Here is a 16,398-nt window from a genome sequence, read left to right as displayed (position 1 = left end):
ACTGTTGTCAGGTTGTGTTGTGAAAGGACAGCCTGTCACATCCTGCCTGTTCAGAGAACCTGTAATATTATCACATGAACTATTACAGTGGAGCCTGAACCCACAGTGGGTGGAGCTCCGTATTTCATTAGGAATGATGTGTGCTGCTCGTCATGATAATTGTTTTTAATCATAAAAGGTGATATTGTACAAGAGAGTAATGGAACAGGAGCGCTGAGGCTTCAGAATTTATCTCTGAATCCTCTTTTTTTAAGATTTCTTCAGCATTAAAGTAATCCAGTGACAGCTGTCAGTGTTTCCATGACTACACAGCAAGCAGTAACTGTTGATGGTTAATTCAACAAACTGAACTGTAAACAAATACAGTTTAAAACAGCGCTTATGTGTAACTGTCCATCAACGTGACCAATCACATTAAAACCCTCTTCCTCTGGCTCCGTCCTCCTAACAGTCAAAAGGCAGGTGATTAAACTCCAATCGCATTCAAACTAATGACTGTAAAACATGAACGACCTGACAGCTTCCCCCAAAAATGAAGTCAAAACATCTCTATCGCCCCCTGGAGTCTGGGTGCAGGTTTCCTTCCTCCTGAGTTTGACTCTAATTACTAGGGGTGCAACGATACTCATATCGATATTGAACCGTTCGATACAGTGCTTTTGGTTCAGTACGCACATGTATCGAACAATACAACATTTTTAATTTATTTTATCAACTTTTCTTCTGACGATGCTGTCTGTGTTGAGAGCTCAGTGAATCTGCGCTCGACTACTCCGCCTAGGCTGCACTGTCGAGTGCAGATCCACTGAGCACAGCGCAAGCTAGCAAGACAGAAGCTAAGCTCGTTGCAACATGGCAAATTGAACCTCCCCCACCCTCACTCAGATCTGGTGTTTGGAACTATTTTGGTCTTCATATTAAGTATGACCCTGAAGGTAAGCGCGTCATGGACAAAAGTAAAACAGTATGTCAGATGTGCCACGCAATGCTCAATTACATGGGTGTTAGTGTGTTAGTGCAGTTTGCTCGTTAACATGTTGCCGTCCAGCCCCACGCACGGGGCGATCCGCGGTAGCTCGTTAACGGAGATTTGCCGTGTTGTGGCGTTAACGTCATTTCAACGAGATTAACGCTGACAGCACGAGTGGGAACAAAATTAATATGACTGCACATTTACTCCGACATCATCCTACTGCAAAGACCAGTGGAAGCAGACAAAAACAACAAGCATGCTACAAACTTTACCCGAGTCATTTAGACGGCCGTTAGCACAGGATTCTCCTTATGGGGACCTGATATGTTTAATATGCTGCTGAGAATATAGCCCAGAAGAAGCGTATAGTATAGCTTTTATTTTGGAAAGAGCCATTTCTCTGTAATAAACTCTTTTCCAAAGATGAGTGATTTCTTGATCAGATAGATTTATTTTTTTATTACTTTGTTGTTTCAGCAACATTAAATTTAAAAACTGTACTTTTGAGTTAAAATATATATTTATAATTTTAATAAATGACAAATTAAAAAAGCATGAAAATTTTTTTGTATCGAAAAAATATCGAACCGTGACACCAAAGTATCGAACGAACCATGAGTTTTGTGTATCATTGCACCGCTACTAATTACGTTAGTTAGTTAATGCTGTTAAACTGGGTGCAGCGTCACCCAGTTTAACAGCATTATCGTTTAACAGTCAGGTCCTTCCGTCTAACTGACAGAAGGACTCGAGGCACCGACACACTTTGTCGGTAAGTTAAATTTTTGTTTGTAAGCTAATCAGTAACTAACATCATTAGCTAGCTAAGATGATGACAGTCATGTTTGTTAGCTAATCTGTGCACATGAGTGAATTTACCCTGACTAAAGAAATCACTGTGAGCCTGAATGCTGATTAAAGTCAATGCTGTAGTTCAGACATTAGCTCTGCTGCTCGGACTGAACTGAACTGAAGGATGTTCAGACCTGCAGCTGAAGATGAGGCACTGAAACGTTTATATGAGAAACAGAAAAGTCGAAGAGGCTCTTCAACTGGTGGGGGAGGTTGTCACATCTTGCAGGAGCTCTCCTCTCTTCAGGAACTCTCTCTGCAGGAGGGGGAGATACAGGAGGGGTGGAGGAAGATCTCAGCCTGGGCGTCTATTGTCTTGTGTAGTCTGGAAGATGAGTGGATGATGGGGTGGGTGCAGTTTTCTCTGTGGTGGGGTCAGGTGGGCTGTCCCGGGCTCTGTGGGGCCAGGCGGCGCTGCTGCACTGGGCCCCAGTCCGGATGGGCCTGGGTCCCCTTTCCATGACGGGTTGCGGAGTATGGGGGTGCCTACTGGGGTCAGCGGGGGAGCTGGCCCCAGGGAGGGGTCACTTGCCCCTCCCTTCCTTCCCTCCCCATCTCCAGCTGCCTCCCTCTTCCGGCTCCACCACAATCACCCACACATGCAGGGCCTTGGGGTAAAGCTGTGTGACCAGGGTGCAGGGGAGGCTACCCCCCCCCCCCCCCCCGTCCCCTTCTGGCTGCCTGTGCCTCAATTTTATCCCACAACTTAGACATTCACATTACTCACACTCTCATTACACATACATATAGGATCTTGGGGGTGGGCACAATCACGGACTCCAAAAGACCATCAGGGTGTACACCTCACCCCTGGCGTCGTTGCCCACCTCTCAATTTTAAATACACGTAGACACTGAGGGCTAGCAGGAGGGGCTATGCGCTTACCTGCTGCTCTCTGGCAGGTAGCTTCATGCCCTCCTGGGTTTTAAATGCACCTTAGAACACACATGCATCAACACTACAATGAGCGGGTGGAGGGAGGTTTGGAGTCTTCTCCCACCCCCGTTCTCTGCGACCTGCTGGAGCGGGGGGGCTAGGAGGAGGAGTTGGCCGTCCGACTGCGGTCTGGAGTGTGGGGCCTCCCTGCTGCTGTGGAGTCGGGGCGGTCTGCCTCTCCCCACAGCAGGGAAAAGGGTAACACCACCTAGGATAATATATATTTTAAATATGTAACTTTCTACAGGACTGAATATAACATCATTATGTAAAAGTCCAGAGTCTCTGTGCTTCATCTGAGGATGATGTGAAAACTTCTAACATCACACAAAGTAAAGGTCTCTATCACACTGCTCATGAAATGCAGATTTGTCCATCTTCTATTTTGGGCGTCTAGTGGAGGTCTGAAGATTTCCCTCTGAGGAAGCTGCTGGTGAAGGTGGCGAGTTCTGCTTGATCCCTGCGGTGACCTTCAGTTCCTGATGTTTCTGAAATGACACATCAGGAGTCTTCCTCCGTGGGTCAACAGAAGCTGTGATAAATGAAAGGGAGGACATTTCTCAAACCTCTGGACCCAGGAAACCCAGCGTGGTCCTCATGGTCACGTTCACTTGTTGCTCCCCAGGGTGAATGTAGCTGTTGATAATGATGTGGACTTTGGACTCTGTTATTAAATGAAAAGAACAAACTACACTTCTATCAAACCTTTTGTCAGTGTGCTTTATTTCATTTAAACTTTCCATGTTAGCAGGCTGTAGAGCGCTCTGTGTGAACTGAATCTAAAACTGTTTAAATCCATATAATTCAGATACTAACAGTAACTCTGGGTCTCTGTGGAGTCTGCTGCTGATGTCATCTCTGTCTAAAACAGGATAAGAAAAAATGAGACCTGTGGAATCATTGAAGCATAAAGACTACGGGAGTAACAGGTGTGCAGCATCGCTAACTAGCAACAACCCTCTAATACCGTGTGGCTAATCTAGCTAATGATCGCTTACAGTTAGAATGACAGAGATGACATTTTGTATAAAAACTGCTAAAACTGTTTCACAGGTTGTTGATCCTGTCGTGTTCTTTGTGTGTTTGGCAGCCATCATGAAGCTGTACGTGTCCATCACTGCTGTCAGTGTGAGAGCAGGACTTCTGTGTATTCTGGCTATCAAACAGCTCTACAGAGCACACTGTTTGTTCTTTAAAACATTTATTTAATCACAGTTCAGTGGCCGTGATATCACCACTCCTCTCTGTAGTTCCACTTCTAAATCACAGAATTTTACTTTAGATGTCAGGTTGTGTTTTTGTGCCAGCAAACATTTTAAAACTGTTCTGACTTCAGTTCTTCTCAGACTGAACCATCAGGAGGATTCATACCTGCAACACCTGGAACCAGTCAGCTGGAGGCAGCAGCAGTTTGTCTCAGAACAACTTTATGAACAAAAAAAAGTAATCTCAGAGAGATAGATACCAACCTCTCAACATGGATTCAAACCAATAACCTTCATCTGATCGATCTTTCAGGCTACACCTGTTATTTGTAGCTGTCCACTGTAACACAGCAGGCTGAAACTGACTCTGATCCACAAAGCAGGACCTCTGCTAACTGGAATGCAGCCGTCATTATCACACCTGTATTTTTCCTCCTGTGAACTAAAGACATCTGCTGTGGAAGAGGTCTGTCTGTGTCCCACATGTCTGTCTGTGACTCTCAGGTGCATCACTGTTTACAGGATCACAAGGATCCACCTGAGAGCAAGAACACAGGAGATGGAGGCGAATCCATCAGCAAACCATTAAAGTCCTTCACAGTAATCTGCTTAAATGATCTTAATATATGCTGCTCAACAAATAAAGGGAACCCTTAAACAACACAATGTAACTCCATGTGTTCCCTTTATGTTTTTGAGCAGTATATAACTTGAAATGTAATTTAGGAAACTTTGAGCAGCATTGTCACAGCCACACTGTGCTGCTAACTTTAAATGACTGTCAGGTGATTTGTGACAGAAGGACAGCAGCAGAGTGAAAGGAAGGTTTACAGGATGTTGGTGAGAGCTGCTGTGATGTCTGGTTTGGATCCTGTGGCTCTGATAAAAAGGCAGGAGGCTGAACGGAAGATGTTCAGACTTTCACTGGACAAGATTAGAAATGAGTTCATCAGAGACAAAGTCAGAGAGGCTGACATCCTAATCTTTCCTGGGAATAACACTCCAGGAAATATAAATCTAATAAACTAAGAGTTCATAAAGGACACAGATTCATTACTGTAAGATTAATTATTTAATAGTTTTAATTGATAAATCAAAAAAATCTTCTAAAGATTTTCAGTTACAGTGAAAACATTTGCACTAATACTGAACCATCCATCCATCTTCATCTGCTTTATCCGAGGCCGGGTCGCGGGGGCAGCAGCCTAAGCAAAGAGGCCCAGACCTCCCTCTCCCCAGCCACCTCCTCCAGCTTATCCGGGGGAACACCAAGGCGTTCCCAGGCCAGCCGAGAGATATAATCTCTCCAGCGTGTCCTGGGTCTGCCCCGGGGCCTCCTCCCGGTGGGACATGCCTGGAACACCTCACCCAGGAGGCGCCCAGGGGGCATCCTTGTCAGATGCCCAAACCACCTCAGCTGGCTCCTTTCGATGTGGAGCAGCAGCTGCTCTACTCTGAGCCCCTCCCGGATGGCCGAACTTCTCACCCTATCTCTAAGGGAGAGGCCAGCCACCCTTCGGAGGAAGCTCATTTCTGCCGCTTGTATCCGCAATCTCGTTCTTTCGGTCACTACCCACAGCTCGTGGCCATAGGTGAGGGTAGGGACGTAGATCGACCGGTAAATTGAGAGCTTCGCTTTTACACTCAGCTCCCTCTTCACCACGACGGACCGGTGCAGCGTCCGCATTACTGCAGCTGCAGCCCCAATCCGTCTGTCGATCTCCGGCTCCCTTCCCCCATCACTCGCGAACAAGACCCCGAGATACTTGAACTCCTCCACTTGCGGCAGGAACTCATCCCCGACCGGGAGTGGGCACTCCACCCTTTTCCGGCTGAGAACCATGGCCTCAGATTTGGAGGTGCTGATCCTCATTCCCGCTGCTTCACACTCGGCTGCGAACCGTTTCAGTGTGAGCTGGAGGCCCTCACCTGATGAAGCCAACAGAACCACATCATCTGCAAAAATCAGAGATGAGATTCTGAGGCCACCAAAGCGAAAGCCCTCCGCCACTTGGCTGCACCTAGAAATCCTGTCCATAAAAATTATGAACAGAACCGGAGACAAAGGGCAGCCCTGGCGGAGCCCATCACCCACCGGGAACGAGTCTGACTTATTGCCGGCAATGCGAACCAAGCTCTTGCAACGGTTGTATAGGGATCGAATGGCCCGTAGCAATGGGCCAGACACCCCATATTCCCGCAACACCTCCCACAGGACACCCCGAGGGACACGGTCGAATGCCTTCTCCAAGTCCACAAAACACATGTAGACTGGTTGGGCAAACTCCCATGCACCCTCAAGTATCCTGGAGAGGATAAAGAGCTGGTCCAGTGTTCCGCAACCAGGACGAAAACTACATTGTTCCTCCTTTATCCGAGGTTCGACTGGCGGACGAACTCTCCTTTCCAGCACCCTGGCATAGACTTTCCCAGAGAGGCTGAGGAGTGTGATCCCCCTGTAGTTGGAACACACCCTCCGGTCCCCCTTCTTAAAGATGGGGACCACCACCCCGGTCTGCCAGTCCACAGGTACTGCCCCTGATCTCCACGCAACATTGCAGAGGCGTGTCAACCAGGACAGCCCTACAACGTCCAGAGCCTTCAGGAACTCGGGGCGGACCTCATCAACACCAGGGGCTCTGCCACCAAGGAGTTGTTTAACTGCCTCAGTGACCTCGCCCCCGGAAATTGGCGGGTCATTCCCCTCATCCCCAGACTCTGCTTCCTCCTCGGAAGACGTGTCAGTGGGATTAAGGAGGTCCTCGAAGTATTCCTTCCACCGCCTGACAATTTTCTCAGTCGACGTCAGCAGCACTCTGCCAGCACTATACACAGTGCAGGTAGAGCACCGCTTTCCCCTCCTGAGACGCCTGACGGTTTGCCAGAATCTCTTCAAGGCAGTCCGAAAGTCTTTTTCCATGGCCTCTCCGAACTCCTCCCACACCCGAGTTTTTGCTTCAGCCACTGCCCGAGCTGCATTCCGCTTGGCCTGTCGATACCTGTCGGCTGCCTCCGGAGTCCCACAGGCTAACCAAGCCCGATAGGACTCCTTCTTCAACCTGGTGGCTCCCTTCACCTCTGGTGTCCACCATTTGGTTCGGGGATTACCACCACGGCAGGCACCAACCACCCTGCGGCCGCAGCTCAATGCAGCAGCTTCGGCAATGGAGACGCTGAACATGGTCCATTCGGACTCAATGTCCCCAGTCTCCCTCGGAATGCTGTTGAAGCTCTGCCGGAGGTGTGCGTTGAAGATCCCGCGGACTGGGGCCTCTGCTAGACGTTCCCAGCACACCCTCACTACGCGTTTAGGTGCACCAGGTCTGTCCAGCGTCCTCCCCCTCCACCTGATCCAACTCACCACCAGGTGGTGATCAGTTGACAGCTCAGCCCCTCTCTTTACCCGAGTGTCCAGAACATATGGTCGCAGGTCTGGTGATACGATTACAAAATTGATCATCGACCTATGGCCTAGAGCGTCCTGGTGCCACGTGCACTTATGGACACTCTTATGTTCGAACAGGGTGTTCGTTATGGCCAAACTGTGATTAGCACAGAAGTCCAATAACAAAGCACCGCTCGGGTTCAGATCAGGGAGGCCGTTCCTCCCAATCACGCCCCTCCAGGTCTCGCTGTCATTACCCACGTGAGCATTGAAGTCTCCCAGCAGGACAACAGAGTCTCCAGGTGGAGCACCTTCCAGCACCCCCCCCCCCCCCCCCCAGGGACTCTAAGAAGGCTGGGTACTCTGAACTGCCACTCGGCGCATAAGCACAGATGACAGTCAGGACCCGTTCCCCGACCCTAAGGCGCAGGGAACAAACCCTCTCGTCCACCGGGAAAAACCCCAACGTACCGGCAGCAAGCCGAGGGGATATTAGAATACCCACCCCAGCCCGCCGCCTCTCACCAGGGGCAACTCCAGACTGAGACAGAGTCCAGCCCCTCTCCAGGAGACTGGTTCCAGAGCCCAAGCCATGCGTAGAGGTGAGCCCAACTATATCTAGCCGGTACCTCTCAACCTCACGCACTAACTCAGGCTCCTTCCCCACCAGAGAGGTGACATTCCATGTCCCTATTGCCAGTCTTGGCAGCCGGGGGTCAGTCCGCCAGGGCCTCCGCTCCTGGCCGCCACCCGGCACACAATGCACCCGACCCCTATGGCGCCTCCTGCGGGTGGTGGGCCTGCGGGAGGATGGGCCCATGTCTCCTCTTCGGGCTGTGCCCGGCCGGGCCCCATGGACTAAGGCCCGGCCACCAGACGCTCGCCCTCGGGCTCCCTCCCCGGGCCTGGCTCTAGGGCGGGGCCCCGGTAACCCTATCCCGGGCAGGGTAAACTGTTCCCTTGATATCCTTTTCATAAGGGTCTTCTGAATCGCTCTTTGTCTGGTCCCTCACCCAGGACCAATTTGCCATGGGAAACCCTACCAGGGGACAAAAGCCCCCAGACAACATAGCCCCTGGGATCCCTGGGACACAAAAAACCCCTCCACCACGATAAGGTAGCGATTCAAGCGATTCAATACTGAACCATTCCTTAAAATCTTTACATACATTCCATTTTTAAGGAGCAGATCGCTATGATCGGCCACCAAGATGCTAAGAGCTGTGAATGCCCTGTCCATCACCTCAAAAAGTGATGGACAGGAGTAACCTCTAAGAGCTGTTTACAATAAAATGATTAATATTCTTGTACTTACCTTTACTATTTCACAAAGTGTCAAAAGAATATTGATTTTATATAATGTGATCAGCTTCATGAAATGTATTCTTTTATTTAATCACTAAGCAAACGTCTACGTGACTTTTGACATGCACTTTTGTGTGATAAACAACTGATAGCTGAGAACTGATAGATTCCTCTTTTTGTAAGAAAATACAGAATTAGAAAAAGGGGAACCTCAGCTCAGAGTTCTTAGAATAAGAAGCTATTTGTACACACACACACACACACACACACACACACACACAGAGTGCGGGCAGTGATGAGACGCAGGTCTCAGAGCGACTGCCCACGCGTGTAAAGACGACTGCAGTGTTTGTGTTTTCTAACTCAGGTGTCTTAGCTGAAGAACTACAGGGTGATTTGAAGAAATCCTTTGTCACAAAGGTTTAAAAAGGGTATGTCCACAATTTAGACTGTAATTACAGGATATTTTACTTTATTTGGCAGGAGAGAAGCAGAGGCAGAATTAAATGATAATAACAGTCACAAAATAATAAGAAAATCACATCAATCATAATTATCTCATTAACCTACTCTGAGCTAATGCTGATTTTGTCCTTGTCTTTGGGATGAGAGAGGTTGGAGGAGAGAATGAGCAGATCTTGTGCTGAATTTTGTTTCATCTCAGTGTTTTGTGCTAATGGAAACAATCCAACAGGAAAGCAGGAATCCTTGAATATTCGATACTTCAGGAAAACAGCGAGACCCCAGATCTTCTCAGTGTTGGGAGAAGCTGCAATCCACCAGGAAAATGATGGGAGTCCAAACCGTTAGAATTATAATCCAACAGAGCAAAGATGATGATGATGATGATGATGATGATGATGATGATGATGATGATGATGAGCAGAGATGGAGCCAAATCCATGTTGAATTGGTAAGTCCATTGTTTGGGCAGCTGGTTGATGTCTCTGGTGTCTCTGCCAGAATTTCCAATGGTGAATTTCTGGTATCCGATCATCTGAACTGCTCATCACACAGAACTGCTGGAAACAGAACCTGAACATCTCTGAGGCTCCAATTTATGCTCTGACAAGTGCTCACTCACCCCACCTCTCCTCCCTCTGGCAGGTCGTCACCAATCACTGTATTTACAGAAGATCAGCAGTTATTTTACTTACTACATTTATTATTTAACATATTGATCAGGATCATACTTTGATTATAACTTTGAATAGAAATAAAGATGATTTACTACGAGCACATGGGGAAAAAGCTCTTTTCTTACAGTGATGCCACAAATCTGGGTCTAACACATGAGGCTGGATGTTAAATCCTTTTACCCCCTCAAAGATGTGATGACAGGGGAAAGTACTTCAGCCTCTCTGTCTCACTTCTTCCATCAGAAACTTTTTGTTTTTTTATTGAGCTGAGATCAGATTTGTGACGGTCACTCTGATAACTTGATGTTGTTTAAACCATTTTGCCACAGTTTCTGTACAACTGTGTGTTTATAACCTCACGTTCAGCTCTTGAAGCTCTTCAGCTGCTCATGTTGCAGATCCACTGTGAGTTGAAATTCCAATGAAGAAAACTGAAAGTGATGTTTCAGATTAGTCAATGAGCTCGTTAGTTAATAACTGTGTAAGATGGTGTTATGGTCCCCTGATCCTCTGCTGCCTACCCACCATCGATCTTTCCTCCCTCTGTTTTCTATCTTTGTCTCTCTGTGAGTGTGGCATTTGTGGTGTGTGTGATGTGTGTCGGTGGGGTTTGGCAGTTCTGCTGGTTCCTGCTCCTCCTCGGCTGGAGCACCTGCAGTAACTGATAATCAGTCCAGCACATCAGTTTGGAAGAATTTGACTCCATTTTTGACACAGAGCAGCTTTAATTCTGACATGTTGGATTTTCTCACATGAACTTCCAGCTCTTTCACACCATTTCTGTTGGACTCTGTTGGACTCGGTTGTTCCAAAGCTCTATTTTTAACAGCAGGCATGGACGCTGTGTGTTCCTACGAGGCTGCTGGAGCTGATTGAGGCCACTCAGTACAACACTGATGATTCCAGCAGACATGCCACAGCACATTTCAGAAGCATCCTTGAAGCATCTCTTTGCTCCGCACCACTAAAAATAACTCTGGATCTATTTTTTACAGAAGCTCCATCAAGCTGCACAAAACAGAGGAAAATGTGCAGGACAGAAGAAACAGCAAAGGAAATCCTGTCAGTGTTGAAAATAGAAGAGCCTGTGCAGACCAACATGTTTCTCTTCTAAAATCCACCAGGTGTGGTTTGAAGGACGCAACAAAACCACATCAGAAAGACATCAGAGACTCATCACATCACTCGCTGGATTCACTGGATTCTTTTTCTTTCACCATTATTTGGAACAAAGAGAACAAACGTGACTGGTTTGTGTCATTGTGGTGCTGCATGGCCCACTTTCTCCTGAGATTCAGTTCACAGACAGATGTTCTGATAGTTTTCTTTACAATTTGCTGCTAGAATTCAAAACTCATTGTGTGATTAATGATGGTGAGCCAGATGGGCCAAACCATGATACTATCAGCAGATGTTTCATTGTAGTGGTGCATCATTGATGGGATAAATGGACTGGTGCTTATATAGTGATTTTCTGTTTTCATGTGGACTAAAGTAGTGGACTGACCAACAGACTGACATTAACATCAGAGCCGTGCTGCTAGTGTGGCTAAAAGAAAAGAGAAGAAGAGACAGTCATGTTGATATGAACATTAGAGAAACACATCATGGAGCTGAAATATGATCCTGCTTCCTCATTTGGACTCATTCACCTCAGCTGACACGTTCAACAGCAGACAGGTTTTTGTAGCAGTCTGTCTCACTGTGGGAGTGGGATGGTACCTCATCTTTGGCTCTGGAACTAAACTGTCTGTAACAGGTAAGAACAAACATTTATTTTCCTTCAGTTGTTTTATTGTAGAAGCTGAAAATGTGTTTAAAGTCAGTTTGTGCTGCTTCAGGCTTTACATGTTAGTTTTTCATCATTAGTAGAGAATTCATCTGCAGCCATTGTTACATAAGAAAAGCTCAATAATCTCTGAAAACATGTTGAAATCTCACTGAACAACTAAAGTTATTCTTTATTTCTGCAAATATTAGTGATGTTACAAATATTTAGGATTTGATCCTCTCAGTGATTCTGCTGGTTTTTAACACAAGATCATATTTGATGTTAAAATTAAATTAATATAGATTAACAACAAATATGGTTTCAGGAAATATTTGCTTTATGTTGAGGAACAAATATTTTTAATAGTCAAACATTCATGTAGCTGCTTCAAAAAGGTAAATAGAATTATAAAAACAGATACTGATTAGAAAACAATGATATGACAGATACATTTAGGATGAATATGACATCGTTAAACTCCAATTTTTTTTTTTTTTTTAATAATGTGTGTCTGTTAGTACCCATAGGGAAGTTGCTCCTCTGCATTTAACCCATTCACCAAGTGAAGCAGTGGGCAGCACCCGGGGAGCAGTGTGTAGGGAGGGTACTTTGCTCAGGGTAACCATTCAGTGGAGTCGAACCCCCGACCTTCCGATCATGGGGCAACAACTCTACCTACTGAGCTATCCCTGCCCCGAGATTTATTTCTGAGATTAAGTCGTGTGTGTGGATTTGTACGTGACAATAAAAAGTTAATACCATACCATACCAACTTTATTTCTAAAGCACTTTAACATAAAACCAGAGTTTCACAAAGTGCTGTACATGCTAATAGCATACGTAAAGAAAATTAAAATGAGATACGATAAAATAAATTAAAACATGTTAAAACAAATTGAGTCAACCCCTCTAATCAATGCCAAAGGCTTCAGCGAATAAATATGTTTTAAGAAGACTTTTAAATTCAGAGAGAGAAGAGGCCTGCCTAACATGCAAGGGCAGATCATTCCACAACTTTGGAGCAGCTACAGCAAAAGCACGATCACCTTTAAATTTATACTTAGTTTTCGGTACCTTAAGGAGCTGCTGATTGGCGGACCTAAGGGAACGGGCAGGTGTATATGGTTGTAGTAGCTCCGAGAGGTAGGGGGGGGCCAGGCCATTAAGAGATTTAAAAGCAAATAAGAGAACTTTAAAAACAATCCTAAAATGTACAGGTAGTAAATAATAATAATACTTAAACTTTCCAAAATACTTTAACATACAAATTTATATTAAATATATTTTGTCAAATAATTTGTATTTTATGACTAAAAATATCTTGAAGTATATCTCATATTATTGAAAACGTTTTATTCAACATTTCAGTTTTAGTGTTTTAAAATAGTTGCTACAGTTTTTTATTTGAATAAAAACATAAATTAAAATAATCACTGTGTTACTTTTCCAATTTTACACAAAAATATTTAAGAATAAATTAGTCTGAAAGACAAATATGGTCTTTATGGTAAAATATATCAAAGACAAGAAGAATGGAAATTTTATCTGCTGAACTGAATTTTGTGAAATTATATTTAATTTTATTAATAGTACAAAACAATATGAAAGAAGATGAATTTATTTTTGGACAGAAGAGGATCTCTGTTAGAACTCGTGTCTAAGGACTAATAAGAAAAATACATTTTCACTTGTATAAAGACAAATGTAAATATTTTAAAATTGGACTGAACTAAATTTCTATAAAACAATAAAAAGCAAACACATGACGAATTAAACTGAATTTAATTTGACTTTTATAATCATGCTGAGTGTTCCTCATGTGAGCCATGATGACATGAGGTGATGACTGTGTTTGATATGAAGCTGAATCCAGTGTATGTAGTGAACTTTGTGCTGATGAGTAGTTTAGTGATCAGAGTCCATGTAGTTTCCAGGATCAGACTGAATGCAGTGCAGTGCTGGAAGCTGCTGCTGACTGTGTGAATGTGTGTCTGTGCTGCTTGTTGCTGCTGTCAAACTTCAGATGAGCAGGTAGTGAAGCCCGTGGTGAGCGTGTACCCAGCAGCATCCAGAGCCCACCTGGAGGGGAACAGCTCCCTGCTGTGTGTGGCCTCAGCCATGTTTCCTCCTCTGGTCCAGTTCTCCTGGAAAAGACAGAAGAAGAACGGCGGAGAAGCGGAGGAGCTGCCCCCTGCTGAGGGAGAGCAGCTGGAGCTCAGAGAGGCGGGACGCACCATTGCCATCAGGATGCTTGATGGGAGCCATTCTGACACATATAAATACAGCTGCTGGGTGAAGCACGAGGGGGGCACAGTGGAGGCCCGAACACAACAAGGTAATGAAGGCTTGGTGACTGTGTTCAGCAGTGATTCAGCTTCATGTGGAGATGCTGTCAAAGAGAGCAGAGCAGCAGAGGACTGACATTTCTCACTGCAGCTCCAAACATTTGACTCCTTTTCTGTTTCAGAGCTTCCAGCTCCAGCAGCCTCCTGTCCTCCAGAGAGAGAGCCAGCAGACCTGCCAGCTCTGCAGCCAGCTGACTGTAAGATCACCTGCTGCCTCTCTGCATGGACAGCTCCAATGTCCAATGAGGCAGCTGGAACAAGTTTAGGCTCTTAAAGTTGCACTAATTGATCAAATCTTCATCCAACAAGCTCTGATAAAGCCACTGTACACTAGCTGCTCAGCACCAAACAGCAGACAGACCATAATATGTCAGAGATCAGTTTGTTAGCTGCTTGTGGAGTTCTTCTGCCCCCAAGTGGACACAAACACTACATCAATTCATCCACTTGAAGAAGAAGCTGTGACTGTTTCTATTTGGACTTTTTCTCCTTGATCTGAGAGGAATAACCCGACTGTCTGTCTGTCTCTTTGTGTCTGTCTGTCCTTCAGTGTCCTTCCAGTCTCAGTGCAGGGTGAAGCTGCTCTGCCTGCTGTACACAGTGCTGATAGTGAAGAGTCTGGTGTACTGCTGTGGACTCTCTCTGCTGATGATGCTCACAAACAAGGGAGCGTCCACCAACTGCACACATGCTGACTGACTGTTTCCTGCTCGCCTTTTCTCACCATCAGATTTCCTCCAGTCAGCAGTCAGAAATGTAAATTAACTTCTGGTTGGTTCAATGTTTCATTACTGAGCATTTGACCTTTTCTCATTTAATCATCTTAAACTGTGTAATATAAATTTACAAATAAACATGTTTGATGTGTTTGTAAAAGTGTAGATTCTTTATGTGAAGATTTCTTTTGTACATCTCTGCAGAAAAACTGATGCATTCAGATCCCACCATAACAAAATAACAGTGTAGTTATTTGTCTGAAGTAAAAATAAAGATTGTGATTTTAAGAATGCATTTCTCATTTCTTCTGTGATACATAACCTGTGTGACTGCAGCATTCACAGATCATAAACTTGCTCTCCTGCAGCAGACGGGCTGTGTGGGTTTCTGCTCTGCAGCCTCCACACCGTTAGCTGTGGCTTTCACTTTAATAACACAACGACAGTTACAAGCATGAACTCTGCTTCAAGTTATTCAGGAAGCATCTGTGTTCATGTGTGTGAGAGAAACAAAGTGTGAACTCAGAGCTGTTACACAGTTGATGTTTAGTACGATCACAAAAGACAAATACAAGATGAAGTCTGAACATTAAATCCCACAGAACTCAAGTTGAACCGTTATGATTTAAAAACACTGAAAAAGGGAATAAATTAAGACAAGATTTGTAAAAACAATTTCACAAAACACCATCAGTTCAGATGGATGTTGAGCATCTTTCCATCTTTTTCTAATAATCATAAATATGTAAAACATTTAACTTCCTAGGACCTGGCGTCCACATATGTGGACATCACATTTTGGGTTGTCTAGACCAAATTACTACATTTTGTTCGACAAGGGCCTGATATCCACTTACGAGGACATCATACTTAAAAATTAAAGCGAATTTCCTCATATGTGGATCTCATTTTTCTCAGAAACAAGAACATTCATCAGGTCCCAATCAGCCCAAAGAGCAAAGAGAAATTAAAAATGTATGCCATGAAAGAGTTCGTGTCTCAGGAGGTTAAAACAAATGTGTCATTGATTAATCAGCTTAATTATTCACACTAGTACAATTTATAGAAATATTACATTTGAGTTAAAAAATGTAAACAGAATCATAATTATTATAATCAAGACCAGCACAGAGAAACAAACTCAAAACAAAGATCATTTACTAATTTGATGATTTTACCAGTGATGAATATTTATTAAGTTCTGTTGATATTAATATTAATATTTAAATCAGTGATAGCTTTTTTAAAACTATTTTTAAAAAAATATTAAATATAAATTCAGTGAGTGATGCTTTTAAAGAATTAATATTTTTAAAATCGTAAATGTAAATATAAAATATATTTTCCTGATGAGATTTACTCCACACAGCTCTGTGTTTTATGTCAGGGTAAATAAAATATGAATTATCTGATTATTTATTATGAAGTGAAAAAGAGCAAATATGAAACAGATGTTGTCATGGAGGAGTGGACTCAGGCGCAGACAAACTCAGACGCTCGATGGCGAAGAATTAAGTTTGTTACAGGAGGTTCGGTGTGACGACAACGAGTGATGAAAACAAACATGAACTAAAGGCGAGAGCCTAAAAATCGGCTCTGAGGTAAATGACTCATTTACAAGGTATCAGGTATCACAGCACGCTGTGAGACGCTGTCAGCAGCACTGAAGGAAACACTGTGAACAGTGTTGAGACCACACCAGCCTCTCCCATCCTTTTGTCTTATAGAGATCACAGAGATGTTTCCAAATATTCCTGCTTCTGTACTGTTG

At 44.5% G+C, this 16,398-nt stretch overlaps 2 protein-coding genes across 2 annotated transcripts in view; both read left to right on the top strand.

The window, feature by feature from the left end:
• Positions 1 to 16,398, top strand: part of LOC309693974 (immunoglobulin lambda-1 light chain-like) — a 255,987-nt gene that overhangs the window by 209,029 nt on the left and 30,560 nt on the right. The window lies entirely within an intron of this gene.
• LOC309693973 (uncharacterized protein) lies at positions 10,794 to 14,885 on the top strand. Its single transcript, XM_082513664.1, has 4 exons — positions 10,794 to 11,554; positions 13,590 to 13,901; positions 14,034 to 14,108; positions 14,462 to 14,885. Exons 1-4 carry the CDS (start codon positions 11,416 to 11,418, stop codon positions 14,608 to 14,610), a joined length of 675 nt encoding a protein of 224 aa, XP_082369790.1. The 5' UTR covers positions 10,794 to 11,415; the 3' UTR covers positions 14,611 to 14,885.

This window comes from Aulonocara stuartgranti (assembly GCF_965226115.1).
Source record: "Aulonocara stuartgranti genome assembly, chromosome: 18".
Taxonomy (NCBI): domain Eukaryota; kingdom Metazoa; phylum Chordata; class Actinopteri; order Cichliformes; family Cichlidae; genus Aulonocara; species Aulonocara stuartgranti.
The sequence above is the reverse complement of the archived record's forward strand: the minus strand, read 5'-3'. Positions and strand labels throughout refer to the sequence as shown.

Excerpts from the sequence above, each read along its gene's own strand:
- LOC309693973 (XM_082513664.1), top strand. The coding sequence starts at position 11,416 with ATGATCCTGCTTCCTCATTTGGACTCATTCACCTCAGCTGACACGTTC. Across the intron at positions 13,902-14,033 it reads GGAGGCCCGAACACAACAAG|AGCTTCCAGCTCCAGCAGCC; the intron begins GTAATGAAGGCT and ends TTTCTGTTTCAG. Across the intron at positions 14,109-14,461 it reads AGCTCTGCAGCCAGCTGACT|TGTCCTTCCAGTCTCAGTGC; the intron begins GTAAGATCACCT and ends TCTGTCCTTCAG.